Source organism: Sinocyclocheilus grahami, unplaced genomic scaffold, assembly GCF_001515645.1.
Source record: "Sinocyclocheilus grahami isolate Dianchi unplaced genomic scaffold, SAMN03320097.WGS_v1.1 scaffold68.1, whole genome shotgun sequence".
In the NCBI taxonomy this organism is placed as follows: Eukaryota; Metazoa; Chordata; class Actinopteri; order Cypriniformes; family Cyprinidae; genus Sinocyclocheilus; species Sinocyclocheilus grahami.
This window is the reverse complement of record NW_015505247.1, coordinates 734,520-748,861: the sequence shown is the minus strand read 5'-3', so window position 1 is coordinate 748,861 and position 14,342 is coordinate 734,520. Positions and strand designations below refer to the sequence as shown.

The window sequence follows — 14,342 nt, the reverse complement described above, 5'->3', positions numbered from 1 at the left end:
TATGCACCAAGAGCTTGTAACACTCCAAAGAGAAAGGAAAAATTGAAAACGCATCATATGACCCCTTTAACCAGCTCCTAGATCAGAGATTCCTAAAGTTTTTTTTTTTGTCAGCTTGAACCCCTTTGACACAGCAAAATATTTTCTTGCAGTACCCCTTGAGACTTTAGCGTAATATTTTAATAATTCAACAACACAGTCAAATGTTCAGAGTTATCTGATGTGGGCTAATGGTCACATGACATGCAGGTAAATAACTAAAATATTTAATCTCTTTTAGAAAGTGTTTTATTTTGATTGTTTATAATCTAAATATATTTATTTACAGTATAGAGCTGCAAGATTTAGTCACAAAAATTGTTGATTTTTATATTGTGATTTGAACTGTGATAGATGTTTTCCTCATTTGCTGTATTATGATTTTTTTTGTTTAGTTTTTTTTTTAAGTTATATAGAGGTTCTTTGGGATGTTTGGAGTCTTATTTTGGAGTTTATTGCTTTTGTTAGCTTGAGTTTGACTTGAAATGAAAAATATTTCTAAAAATAGTTCATAGTTCAGATGATCCTTGATCCTGGAGTCGTTCTGTTTTGTTGAGGTTGGCAGATCATGGATCTGTGGAAAAAGGTTTGATTTGTGTTGTTTTCCCCTCCCTTCAGCATATGCTAATGAAGCAGCAGGATCGCATTGACGATCGAGTGAAAGACATCGAGGAGCAGCTGTATAAGTTAGAGTCTGACAAACTACTAGTGGAGGTAAGGAGATGTCGATAGGAGCATGCACACACACACACACACTTCTGTCTTCCTCTGTCTATCTGTCTGCATGTGTCTCCCCTCACCCTCTACTGCAGCTAATGAATATGTAAGAGGCTGGTTTTTGTATGACATTGGCAGTGTCTGTGCTTAAGCCTTGTGTGGACCTTTGTTCTTTTTTTCCCTGTTTGCAGTTTTATTTTTGTTGTTTAAGGAAAATTAATTAGACAAGTATGTTGTACTACAAAACAATACAGTCAGGGAGAGGTCTTGTCAAATTCTCCTTGTTTTGAATATGGATCTCTATTAACTTTTACAATAGCTGCTGGTTTTCCTGAGATCTACATAAAAATATAAAAATAACAATTACTATTGAAGATAAGTTTTAAAACAACAGAAATAAGACAAGAAAATCTAATGGATCTAATGCAATCAAATCATAAACACATTTCATTCAATCTGCATACATGAACAACAAAAGTGATTAGTTAAGTTGTGCCGACACAATGTGGAATGTTCTCATATTAAGCTATGAAAACAAAATTAACTTTTTATGACTGACTCACACCGACTGACATAATGACTTGCACGTTTTGACATAAATATGAAAGTGTTGTTAATATTAACTGAAACGAAAACTATAAAAAAATTTAAAAAACTGAAATAAAATACAATGTAAATATTACATGAAATACCGAAACTTAAAAAACTCTTGAAAATTAGAAGCAGTCTTGTCAACTAACTGAATAAGTTGAAGTTGAAGTACAGAAATGACTAAAACTTAATAAAATAAAACTAAATAAAATAATTTTTTAAATGGCAAGAGTGCATAACAAATGTACTAAAACTTCATTTGAAATTAAAATGAAAACTTAAAATACAAAACAAGCTATTTCAAAATAATAATTAGTATATAAATAATACTAAAATAATATTGAAATATGTACAGAAATTAGGACAAATATCTAAGCAAAATGCAGTTTAATGGTAAAAAGTTTACCTGTATACAAGCTTTTCTAAAATCAAAAGGTGTTGTGTGGTTCCAGATGATCTTGTGAAAGTATATTAAGATTCTTAAATATAATTTAGGTAGCACAGATACTCAATTCAGGTTGATTTATTAATCAACTTTGTCTCTGATGTTTCTCCTAAAAATGATCACGATAATTTTACAATACAATAAGAATATAGATCTATAAAATCAGTGTGGGTAGTATAGCTCAGATAATTTGGTTTTGGGAGAATGTTAATGAGAAGTTCTTATTAAAGTCCTTGTCTTTTGATTGCATGTTAAAGTCTGAGCACAGTTTAAGACATTGTTGTGATTTTTTTTTCTGAAACCAGAAAACGTGTGAAATTGCTGGGGATTTTAGTAAAGAGTAAACATATGAGAAGCAGACAAAATGAAAGTAAATGAAACGCAACTCTTCATTTATTTTCAATTTCAAATGACTGAGACATCAAAAAGATATTTTTAGTGTTATATTCAGTTTCCTTTCCTACAGAGAGCTATTTGTTCAAGTGTTCACAGTGAGGGAGACTATAGAGATTCAGTATGCACCCTTGTGTGTGTGTGTGTTGTGCAGGATAAGGTACGGCAGCTGAAGAAGGAGGTGCGTGTGCAGTATCACAAAATGCACCAGCTCTTAGAAGATGACCTGGGGAGAACTCTAGAGGTGCTGGATAAAGCACACTCCAAATACTGCCAGGAGAACTCGACCCAAACCCTCCAGCTCAATGAACGCCGCCAGGAGGCCAAGAAACTGCTCAGCTCTGTCCAAGTTGTGTTTGATAAGGCAGAGGATATTAACATTATGAAGGTGAGGTCGATTCTGTCTTTCATCTGCTCGTCCTTCACTGTCTATGATATCCTACAATCCTGAGTGTGCGTTTTGGATGCTGCTGTCTGAAAAAAGAAGTAAATGAATTCACAAATGTCATTGTTGATTAATGTATGAATGTTTGAATTTATAATTATTTTGTTTTCCACATATAATTCCATGTCTAGCAAGAAAAAAGCAGTGTAGTGATTAAATATAGCCTGTTTTCGATTATTAAACATGATGTCATGGTGTCTTGGAAATTTGTCTGAAACCAGTTTCCAGAAAGCACTGTCTGTCTAACTGGGCAGTAAGGCAGCTGCCTTGGTTTTCGGACACAGTGAATATTTCCTTGAACACACTCCCATCTGACTTATGCTATAAATCCCCTTGCTCTCACCCACATACTCTCATAAACACACAGTGTGAATGTGCCCATACCTGTGAGAAATTTTTCCCTGTCTGTGTGTGGTTGTTATCAGCAGATCTGCACTTCCAGATTTTTCCATGTTTACAGACAAAGAGGCAGTCAAGCAGCAGCTTGTAGACTGCAGGGAGATTAATATTTTGTTCTGTTCTGTTTTGCTTTGTAGAACACAAAACCAGTGAAAATACTCATGGACAGGTATGCCGTTTATGAGCCAAACTGCAGAAATGTATATAAGTTGAATACTAAATCACGTTTTGAATATGTAGTAACCTGGTCATGTGTAATGGTCTTTTTACAGATCACAGTCAAGCACGGGCAGTGTTCTGCCTCCTTGCAAAGTGGGTCATCTTAATTCCAAAATATTCCTGTCTGAAGTCTCAAAAAAGGAAAAGAACTTGCGTAAAATACTGGAAGGTGAGTAAAAACTGGAGTGGTTCAGTGACAATTGGTGGGTTGCACATCTTTTCTAATTGGATCATGGATTCTAGGATAAAACAATGGTGAATGAAAATAACAAAATGCCACTAGCCACATAATCATGCAAGTTATGATAGTAAATTTTTTTGGCACAAATTTATGTCACTTGGTAGAAGCAAGCCAAATTAGAAAGGTACCAAAATAGACTTTTTTGCACCTTTTAAATTGAAAATGCGGTTCATACATGCATGAATTCACCTACTTTATGACGAGCATGTTTTAAATTTCTTAATTAAACTTAAATTAGATATTTTTGTAAAATACAAAATGTTAGGCTTATGCGGTGCAAACAACATTGAGAAACATGCAAGAACAAAACAGGTCAATAGGTCTTAAATATCAGATAATTTGACCTTGTTATCTGTAAAAATACTTTTTTCTTAAATTCTTTATTTTTTAAGGATTAAGATGTGTACACTCACATTTATTCAAGGTGTGAATGTTGCTGTCATGAAAATGTCAGTTTTTCCTTGGCTACACCATGTGACATTGGAGCCATTATATTGAAACATTTCTTAAAGCCTGTCAAATCCATATGAAACTAACATAAATATAAAAAGTACAATGACGTTTAAATTAGATAAACAATTTTTCATTTTCGTTATCTTTTATTCATCATTGACCCTGGAATGCCCTCATCCTCAAAAATCAAACAAAACAAAAACCATGAAAGAAACCATTAATATTGTTGTTGTTTCTTTTTTTTTTGTCTGATAAACAATTTTTGGTTGATTAGTTTGTAAAATCTAGGTCCTTAAGCACAACCATTTGAAAATCACTCTCAAAATGTTTCTGTTCAACATATAGTTTTTTCCACAAATCAAACTCTTTGTCCTCGTCCCCTTGTTTCCAGCACCATTCAGTACTCCTGCACACTTCCTCCAGAGCGTTTCTGTCCACCCCTCCAGTGTGAATACCTCCGGGGTTGAGAAACGCAAACACTCCACGACCTTCCCTGAAAGCAGCACCAGCCTGCTGGAGTCCTCGTCAGGCCCCATGAGCAAACAGCAGTTCCTGGGTCAAGGTTCCAACTCCATAGACGGGCCAGTGTCGCAGCCGCACATGGCTCCCTGTAGCTCCACCCAGCACATTGTAGGCCTCAGCAGTAGCAGCAGCGCCCAGTCTGTCCATCATTCCAGCTCCGTTTTTACTCCTGCTGACTACCCCAACCCCAGCTCGTCCCAGCAGGCCATGCTGCCGCAGTACGGCGGCCGTAAGATTCTCATGTGCACGATGGACAACTGCTACTGCTCTAGCGTCCCCTCCATATCGAACCACCATGGCCATCCTCCCTACCCGCGCTCGGGATCTTTCCCTTGGACACAGGACTACACCCACCCCCTGCCCTCCACGCCCTCAATGTCCCAGCCTCTCCAGGGGCTCTCCATGCACGACTGGATTGACGCCTCACAGAGCCACAGGCACCCTGATTTCTATGGATTGTACGGCCAATCTTCCACTAAACCATACGTCACCAGTTAACTTCCCCTGCATCTCTGGTTTATCTCCAATAACTCACCCATTTCCTTAAGGTTCGGTCACATTTGCGAAATTTTGCGTGCAAAAACAAGTAAATTGTCAATAGCATAGAGATGAATGAAGCACAGCTCACACAGAAGTCAGTTTCAAACCAGGCAAATCTGCATGACCAACTTGAACATGAGGGAAATCTGTGTGGGGAAATTTTTTGCGCTTGCGCGAAATTCCCAATTGCGTGGATTCTTATTGGAATGACTGGATTTCGCCTGCAAAATTTTGCCAAACAACGGCAAATGTGACTGCACCTTTAGACCTTTTTTTCCCGCCTGTCTTTCGAAATCAGGCTTGTTATCATCACAATCAAAAGGACAGCACTTTTTAGCATGCAATGCAAGTCTCTCGGCTTCAAAACACTGATCTCTTCCAACTTAAGCATTAATACCTTTTCTGTCCCTGTGTAAAACATAATAAGGGAATCTTTCTTTGAGAAATGTGGAGGTGGGACCCAGCTGATTTTTTTAAATTACAAACAGATTTTGGATAAATTGCACAGGGTTCTGACCCAGAGCAGATAATGATCGCTTGTATATGGAGTTAGTTTTAACCTCCCTTCTTCCTGTTTTTAGGGCATCTAGAATCTGGTTGGTTTTTATGATGTGGTAAAGATTAATTTTAACCTTGCTGTTAAACTTCTACAGTTTTATTAATAGTAGATGGGGAATATTGATATAAAAAAGAGGGATAGAGTGTGTTCATTATTTATCATATTTCACCTCTATTGCACCTCGAGGTTTTGGGCTTAAGTTTCTGCTGAACCGCTCCACAGGTAACCATATAAGTGGGAACTCCGATTATGGTTTGACATGTTACTAACATTCCTTAGAGGCCAGAGGATCTTGTTTTTCTGTTATGTTTACAGTTATGTATTAATATTTTTCATTAGTTTTCGGTAGGTTGGAAAAGATCAGTACAAAAACTCAATCCAGATTCTTTGGAGGCTTCAAAGATTTTCCACCGAGCATGTCATGAGCTAGTACTTCTGGATTCTGCTTCCTGTCAGATAATGTTTCTTCCTGCATTCAAGCACATGTGAAACATGTTCAGGATGATTGGTGCCTACACACACCTCTCAGTCTTATAACGGTGTAGATATACTTCCTGTTTTAGTCAGTGACTGTGAAGCCCGATGGGGTCACCATGGAACACTGATTGTCATGAACATGCTGAAAAACGTCCTGTTTGTGATTGTAGGCATGCAGGAAAGCCTATCTGTGCACTCAGAATGCCAAGAAACTCGACTGAGTGAGACTAGAGGACAGTTGGTGACATTTTTTCACATATTTTATACATGAAAACTGAATGGACTGCATACGTTTGGAAATTAAAATACATGTGCTTCAAAAGAGTATTAAATGCTGGTTTAAACTAAAGTGTATGCAATCTCTTTTGTAATTGTGAAATGTCGTTTTCTTTTTGCTGGTAGAAGTTATGACTAAACTCCGGAGCTTCTAAAGCTTTGGTTCTAAATTGGGGGCCTCCGTAAACTTCTAATCATGGCTTAAAATAAGACAAAACAAGCATTAACACAAGTTGCAATAACTAAAATTCAAGATATTTTTCTTGGAAGAACCAGGATATACGAAGGAGTCTCATTTAAAAGTTAGATTTTTTTTTTTTTTTTACCTGGAAAGGTCAGGTAAATTAAAGGGGGTGGTTGATTGCGATTTAAAAAATTTTACGTTAGTTAGTGTGTAATGTTGCTGTTTGAGCATAAATAATATCTGCAAAGTTACGAAGCTGAAAGTTCAATGCAAATGGAGATACTGTCTTTTAAAATTCTGGCAGTTTAATGCCTACAAAAACGGCTGGTATGGACTACAACGAGTTACTTCCCGGGTTCGTGACATCACAAACCCAGACAAACCCCGCCCCCGGGAACATGCAACAAAGGGTGCGAGGCCATTCTGCGCTGCTTTAGAGAAAAGGAAGAGAGAACTAGAGTTGCACATAAAAATCTGTTCATATATGAATCGCGATTCTGTCTTCTATAGATTCACAAGTTTCAAAATCAATGTTCTAAAGCAGCGGTTCTCAATACTGTTCCTCACGTTCCCCTGCTCTGCACACACTGTGTATCTCTCTCTCTTACCCTCTCTCTCTCTCTCTCGCTCTCTCTCTCATTCAGCTCAGCTCCAATAATGAACTGTTCCAATTATACACTTATTTTCACATAGCTATATAGCTATTTAAACATGGACGCGCGTGCAGTTGCCGTACTGTATTAAAGCTTTAATCAGGATAAAACTGTATATTTAAAGCTAACATAAGTAGTAGCATTTACAAATAACAGCGTATCTAAAAGTATGAGACAACAACAAACAAAAAACATAGGCATACCATTAAAAGCCGTGCTTGCACAGGTTCTGCACGATCCTCTTCAATAATATCCTCTGCTTCTCAATCGGGCTCAAACTCATAAGCGATATAAATGACGTCTTGTTTACAATACAACCGGAGCACATGCCGCTGAGGTGAGGGGCGTGACGTTTAGACTCGCACTAGAGGCGGTTTAGCCAATCACAACACACCGGGCTAGCTAACCAATCAGAGCCCATCGCCTACTTCTGAGGGCGGGGCTTCATAAAAGCAGAAAATGATCAGCGTGTTTCTCAGAGAAGGGACAGAGCGATGTGGAATAAAGGTAAATTATGTGAGAAATAATGCGTTTTTTAAAAAACCAAGCATTAACTCACGTTAGACTGCACCCCATAAACACAATCAAGCCTAGAAAAAAAACTGAACCACCTCTTTAATAAAAATGATATTTAAAAAGTCCACAGGCATTTTTGTACTGTTTATAAATGTAATTTTTTCTAGTTATTTCAAACTCTGAAATCTGTTATCAAGTAGAAATTGTAAGTAAAAATATTTTATAAGAACCTAATCATTATTCATTAAATCACAAACAACTGGAAAAGTCATGGGGCCTTTGAATATTGTAATGGAGTCAAAAAGGTTGAGAATCACTTTACTACAGTGACATTTACAGAAAAAAATCCTGAGACTTTAGCATGTGCTTCATAATTTTTTTCATGCATAAATGGGTAAATTCTATGTGCACACAGAAAACATCTACATTTCCATGGCAAACTACATGACTGACGTGTTACTGAGTACCATTATTAAGCATAAATAATTGTCACGGTTGTTAAAAAGAAGCATCAACTACTTGTGTGTGATTACAAGGACCGTGTTTGTCTTTGAATTTGGATCATTTGCCTAGACCTTGTTTTTGATTATCAAAACCGGTTTGGAGGTTATGTTTGAAGTGAAGTTAATCATTTGTAAAGCAGTTAATCAACAGGGGTCTCCAAACTCGGTCCTGGAGTTTAGGCCCAACCCTAATCAAACACACCTGAACCAGTTAATCAAGGTCTTAGCATGCTAGATACTTCCAGGTAGGTGTGTTGTGACAAGCTGGAGCTAAACTCTGCAGGACAGCAGCCCTCCAGGACCGAGTTTGGAGACCCCTGGTTTACAAGATAGCAACGGCATTATGGACAAGTCCGATACAAATCTTCAGCAAAATGTGTAGCTTACAAAAAAAAAGCCAGACTCTTTTAAATCATTTAAATATAGCAGTCTAATGATTTATGCCAGACTTTCCAGCTCTTCCTCATGGGTCAATGGGGGCATCAGTCACATTTTTCCATTAAAGCATGGTGGAATGGGGGGTGCAGGGCTGACTGGGGTAGAAAGGGGATGGGGGAAGTAATCAGGCTTGAAGAACAGCTCATCGTTTATTTATAAAGTAACATTCCAGCCCCTCTCCTCCCACAAACCCCATACATTCACCTTTACTAACCCCTGGTTTACAAGATAGCAACGGCATTATGGACAAGTCCGATACAAATCTTCAGCAAAATGTGTAGCTTACAAAAAAAAAAGCCAGACTCTTTTAAATCATTTAAATATAGCAGTCTAATGATTTATGCCAGACTTTCCAGACCCCTGGTTTACAAGATAGCAACGGCATTATGGACAAGTCCGATACAAATCTTCAGCAAAATGTGTAGCTTACAAAAAAAAAGCCAGACTCTTTTAAATCATTTAAATATAGCAGTCTAATGATTTATGCCAGACTTTCCAGCTCTTCCTCATGGGTCAATGGGGGCATCAGTCACATTTTTCCATTAAAGCATGGTGGAATGGGGGGTGCAGGGCTGACTGGGGTAGAAAGGGGATGGGGGAAGTAATCAGGCTTGAAGAACAGCTCATCGTTTATTTATAAAGTAACATTCCAGCCCCTCTCCTCCCACAAACCCCATACATTCACCTTTACTGCACTCTCTCACACCAGCACAGTCAACACAACCAATTAGAAATTTGACTGGATTCTACCCTCTTTTTCCCCCCAGCTTGCTGTGGGTGGACACGCCATAAGCTCAGAGAGCTCCACAATGGGTTTGTTTTTCTGAGCTCTGCCGTCCCATGATGCTAATCACGCTGGCTGCTCATGCTGGCTCGTTGCTGCCCGTGGGAGGACTGTAGCCTGCCGGAAGGATCGATTGCAAAACACAACAGAGGCTGCTCGGCTCCACTCCTCTATACATGTCATCACATAGGGATGTATTTGAGGCCTGAAGTGAAAAGGAATATAAAAAGCACCCCAAACATGTCATTATTTTTTCATGTAAGAGAGTTGGTGTGTGGGAATTTGAGGGTGTGGACATGTTTGTACAAATGTTTTGGGGTCTTCTGTGCTGCTGTTCCCTTTGAGGCCATAACAAACAGACCAGCTGTAGTCTAAAGCCTATCTTTTTTTGCAAGTCACATCTGCTTACTCTTCCTTTGCCATCAGTTATTAAATCCTGCCCAGTTATTCAGGGAATGATGTTCTACGATAATGGCTTTGCTGGTGTTTATCACATTTGCACTTTTGAGATTTGTATTGATCTGTTTAACAGTTTGGAAGCTTGCAGATTAGAGAGTGGGCATGTTTTATTGCAGCCTCAGGGCCTGTTAACACCAATACAAATGTTCAATGAAAATTAGGTCCGATTTTCATAGGCAATTTGTCTGTTCAAGATTCTGACATTTTAAATTGAACGAACACTCCATTAATGTTCAGACAAACATTTGCATGCCTTAAATTCAACCTTATACATTTTTTACAAAGAGGTTTTCTAATCTATTTTCCATCGCACTGAGGAATACTGGCACCTCCAAAGCCGTATACAAAATTGCATACAATCTATAAGGGTCCTACAGCTGGTTTGAATCTTAATTTACAACTGTTAAATAAATAAAAATAAATGCACATACTACATATCCCATGTTGTCATGTGATGTTGCGTTGCTTGATTTCTATCCACAGCTCCTCTCTCGTGGCCTCATGAGAGTAAAATGTCCATTTGATACACACTTAAGAATCTCACCTCTTAAGTAGTAGGTCATCCGGGTAATTTTTACCTACTGTTTTTTGAATGCTGTGAATTTGGACAAAATTTTCTTTTGACGTTTTCTCTTTTCACTTACTATATAGTCGGAGAGTAGGCATATTCGGAAGCCATAGTTTTATATAACAGCAGCAGCTCTGTGCATGTGACCAAAACATGTGCTTCAAAAGAGTATTAAATGCTGGTTTAAACTAAAGTGTATGCAATCTCTTTTGTAATTGTGAAATGTCGTTTTCTTTTTGCTGGTAGAAGTTATGACTAAACTCCAGAGCTTCTAAAGCTTTGGTTCTAAATTGGGGGCCTCCGTAAACTTCTAATCATGGCTTAAAATAAGACAAAACAAGCATTAACACAAGTTGCAATAACTAAAATTCAAGATATTTTTCTTGGAAGAACCAGGATATACGAAGGAGTCTCATTTAAAAGTTACAAAAACGCTAATTTTATCAGTTGGCCTTTTTTATTTATTGATGCAACTTTATTATAAATAAATGTGTTTCTAGAAGTGGCTGCTTACGATAAAACAGCAGGAAAATCTGGACTTTACCTGATGCTAATGTTAAAATGGCCAGTATTTGCAGCTTCCACAATTAGTTTCTCCTTATTGATTTTTATTACTTTATATTTTTGTTGGATACCATCAGTTTTGAAAGGTGCAAGATTGGTGCGTAAACAGTAGCTCAGGTAAGTAAAAAAAAAACAATCACAAGACATTCGCATTTGGACAGAATTAGATGAGTTTACCGAAAACCATTAGGTAATTTGCTCTGGAATTTGTACAGAGGTTTTGTGAGAAAAACAGACTTGGCAGATTCGTATAGGATTAAAATTGCGAAGTACATCAAAATACAAATTTCTCTAACGTCCTCTGGGAAAAGCAGCCCTGTCCATTCAAATTTAAAATGTTTATTGCGCTGCATTTACACACCAAACATTCGTCTTGGTGTCAACAGGCCTTGAGAGTACTGAGAGAAGAAAAACATAAATGATGCATAGCACTTTCTCAAAAAGAAAACAAATCTCCAGAAACCTTAGGGGGGATCTGCCTGAAGGGAGCAGGCCAAAGCTGCTGACCTCTGAGTGCTGCCAAACTGATTGTGCTTTTCTTATTAGATGGATTTTCTCTAAAAAAAAAAAAAGGTGAGTAGATGGTTCTTTGCTGCTGTACTGGATGCATCAGGGAGGAATAGAGTTTACGATACAAATTTAATGCGGTCATGCGTACTTCAAATGCAGTGTTAGTGCTTGGATCACAAGATGTTGTGGACCCCATTCACACCTGTATGTAGTGCTGACCACTTCAGCTGTAAATCTGAGACAGATGTTAATACCAGATGTATGCAGGGCCTTCGTCTTTTCCTGCTGTTCATTCTCACATTGCTTTTTACACCAATACAGTCCTAGAGTGAAAAGGAAAGACAAAGTAGGGGAAGGGATAAAGTTTTCAAGAGATTACAAAAAAGGAAACACTGAAAGATGAGACGAAAGAGAGAAAGCAGCATCTAAATTGGAATGTCTGTCTGTGCCTCACATGTTCAATAATCTATTTACCATGCAGAATTAAGATTTCTGCTATCCAGCACATTGCGGCTCCAATCCCTAAAGCCAGGACGGATAATCCAAAATCCCTCTTAGGTCCTGTGAGGCCAGCCCTGGAGCAACAGAGTCAGGAGAGCTGCAGGGGCCTCTGGGTGCTTCAGAGATCTTCTGCACTTCTATTTCAGTGTATTTGGCGGCATGTGAAATGGGTGAACTTGATTCAGTTTTAGTAATCTACTGAATTCTGAAGCCTGGAACTGAATCAAGTTCACACATTTTATTGTTCACACATGCTGAAAATGATAAATGGACACCAGTCGCTGTGAAAAACAGAGCAGGACAGAGTTTGGGGGAAATTACCAAGAGATGTTTTCAGTTTGTTGTGCTTGGATTGGAAGAACATAAAAAGGCGAGGAGTTGAAATGAGTAAACCAGTGTCACCAGTGTGTCAAAATAAAAAACATTTCTGAATTAACTTAAAAGGGATTCATGAAAATGCTGGCATCGTTTACTCATCCTCATGCCGTTCCAAACTGCATGCTGCTATTGTTTCCGTGGAAACATTTTGAATGATGAATCTTCACACTGCTTTTTTCCATACACTTAGCGTTTGTAGTGACCAGAGGCTGTCAAACCCCACAAAGGATAAAAAATGCCTTAAAAAGAGCCATATAAGTAATTCAGACTTTAGATTCCAAGGGTTCTGTAGTATGACACAGTAGCTTTGAGTGAGGAACAGATCAAAATTTGTCATTATTCTCTGATATTCTTTCCCTTTGTAGCACCTCTCCAATCTTATTCACTACTGTTCAAAGATTGGGGTCTCATAAAAATATGGTGAGTAAAAAAAAATAGGGTGAGTAAATGACAGAATTTTCGTTTCATTACACTTTAGGCTCGCACTGTTCCTTTAAGTAACTGACATTCCTATCTGTGTGTTTTGTTAATACCAAGGATTTAAAAATCATGGTTAAATATAACACTTTACTAGACCTATATAGCAGTAAGGCTTACAGGAAACACTGTGCGTCTGTTTGGAGGCTGAATTCGCAGGCTCCAGTGTTAATAATTTGGAGATACTCCGGAAACAAAGAGGGCAGCCAGAGCTGCAGATTTCCCCCTCGTCTCCAGTTACTCATTACAGGAATATGAAACCAGAGGATCTCTGTAGCATGTGCTGGCCTGACAAGCCCTGAGCTGTGTGTGGATGTCTTTGATTAGGCTTTGGAATTAGAAGTGTGATGTGTCATAGAGAGGAGATGGATAAATGCGCAGGGCTTTGGGCCTGCTAATGCAAGCAGCAGCTGCACAACAGCTGACAGGCTCCCGACGGAGCAACAGCAGTAAAACACACCTTCAGCGAGGCCCCTACACTGAAGCATGTGCACACACACACAGTTGCCATGGTAACACACAACTGTCAAGTGCATCAGACACACCCCAGCGAACAGGCAAATACACACCAATGAGGTGATCTACTGATGAGTTGACACTCACAACCAGGGGTGTGGACTCGAGTCCCAAATTTGATGACTTGCGACTCGACTCGAAATAATTAAAGAAGTCTTAAGACTCGACTTAGACTTTGACAGCAGTGACTCGAGACTTGACTTGGACTTGAGCCTCGTGACTCGGAAAGACTTTATGATCAGATCAAAGTCGTTAGGCACGTCCCTGCAGCGTTGCGCTTGACTGGCAATAAGCCAGAGACTGCGTTCAGGGAGCGCTGGATAGGCTAGTATAAATTACTGGAGTAATAGCATAGCTTACGACAAAAGAGAACAGAGATAATAAAAATAACAAATTACATGATTCGTCTAGTAGCGATCTCCTCTGAAAAGCGCCGCCCTGTCCATTTGATCGCCGCCCAGCAGACACACGGAGCGGGCATGAGAAACTTCACTGGTGCTCGCCTCATCATCACTGTGACCGCTGCTGTTAAATATTCCTCACTTCTTCTGTTTGTCCGACACCGAGGTGCACCATGAGTGCTTGATGAGTGACGGATCCGCATCCAGCCACGACCCTCGCACTCTACCAACTCGATGTGCTTTCATTTTTATTTTTATTTGTAATAAACACCTCTCTGAGACCTGTTTTTGTCAGATCTCCACTGTTAATTGCATGTGCATTTTTTTTATTCATTATATGCTATTCGGGTCTTTAGCGACCCGGACCTAGCACGGATGGATCTTTCTTTAATTGCTGCAATAGCAAAAAACTTGATATTTTAAGAACAATTACTGAAGAATAAAATGAAGCATATTTCGTTATCTTTTGAAACTTAAAAGGGTTCAATTTGAGCAGATGATTTTACCATCGCTGTCATCCTCTGCACACTTCCACAGTACATTCAGCATCTGCCTCATATTCACAATCTCAGCC

At 38.7% G+C, this 14,342-nt stretch overlaps 1 protein-coding gene across 1 annotated transcript; it reads left to right on the top strand.

Annotated features, from left to right (window-relative positions):
* Positions 1-634: 634 nt before the first annotated feature.
* On the top strand, positions 635-5,464 carry LOC107585243 (probable E3 ubiquitin-protein ligase TRIM8). The gene is made up of 5 exons (XM_016272169.1): positions 635-753; positions 2,340-2,573; positions 3,167-3,198; positions 3,302-3,417; positions 4,334-5,464. Exons 1-5 carry the CDS (start codon positions 661-663, stop codon positions 4,960-4,962), a joined length of 1,104 nt encoding a protein of 367 aa, XP_016127655.1. The 5' UTR covers positions 635-660; the 3' UTR covers positions 4,963-5,464.
* Positions 5,465-14,342: the final 8,878 nt, after the last annotated feature.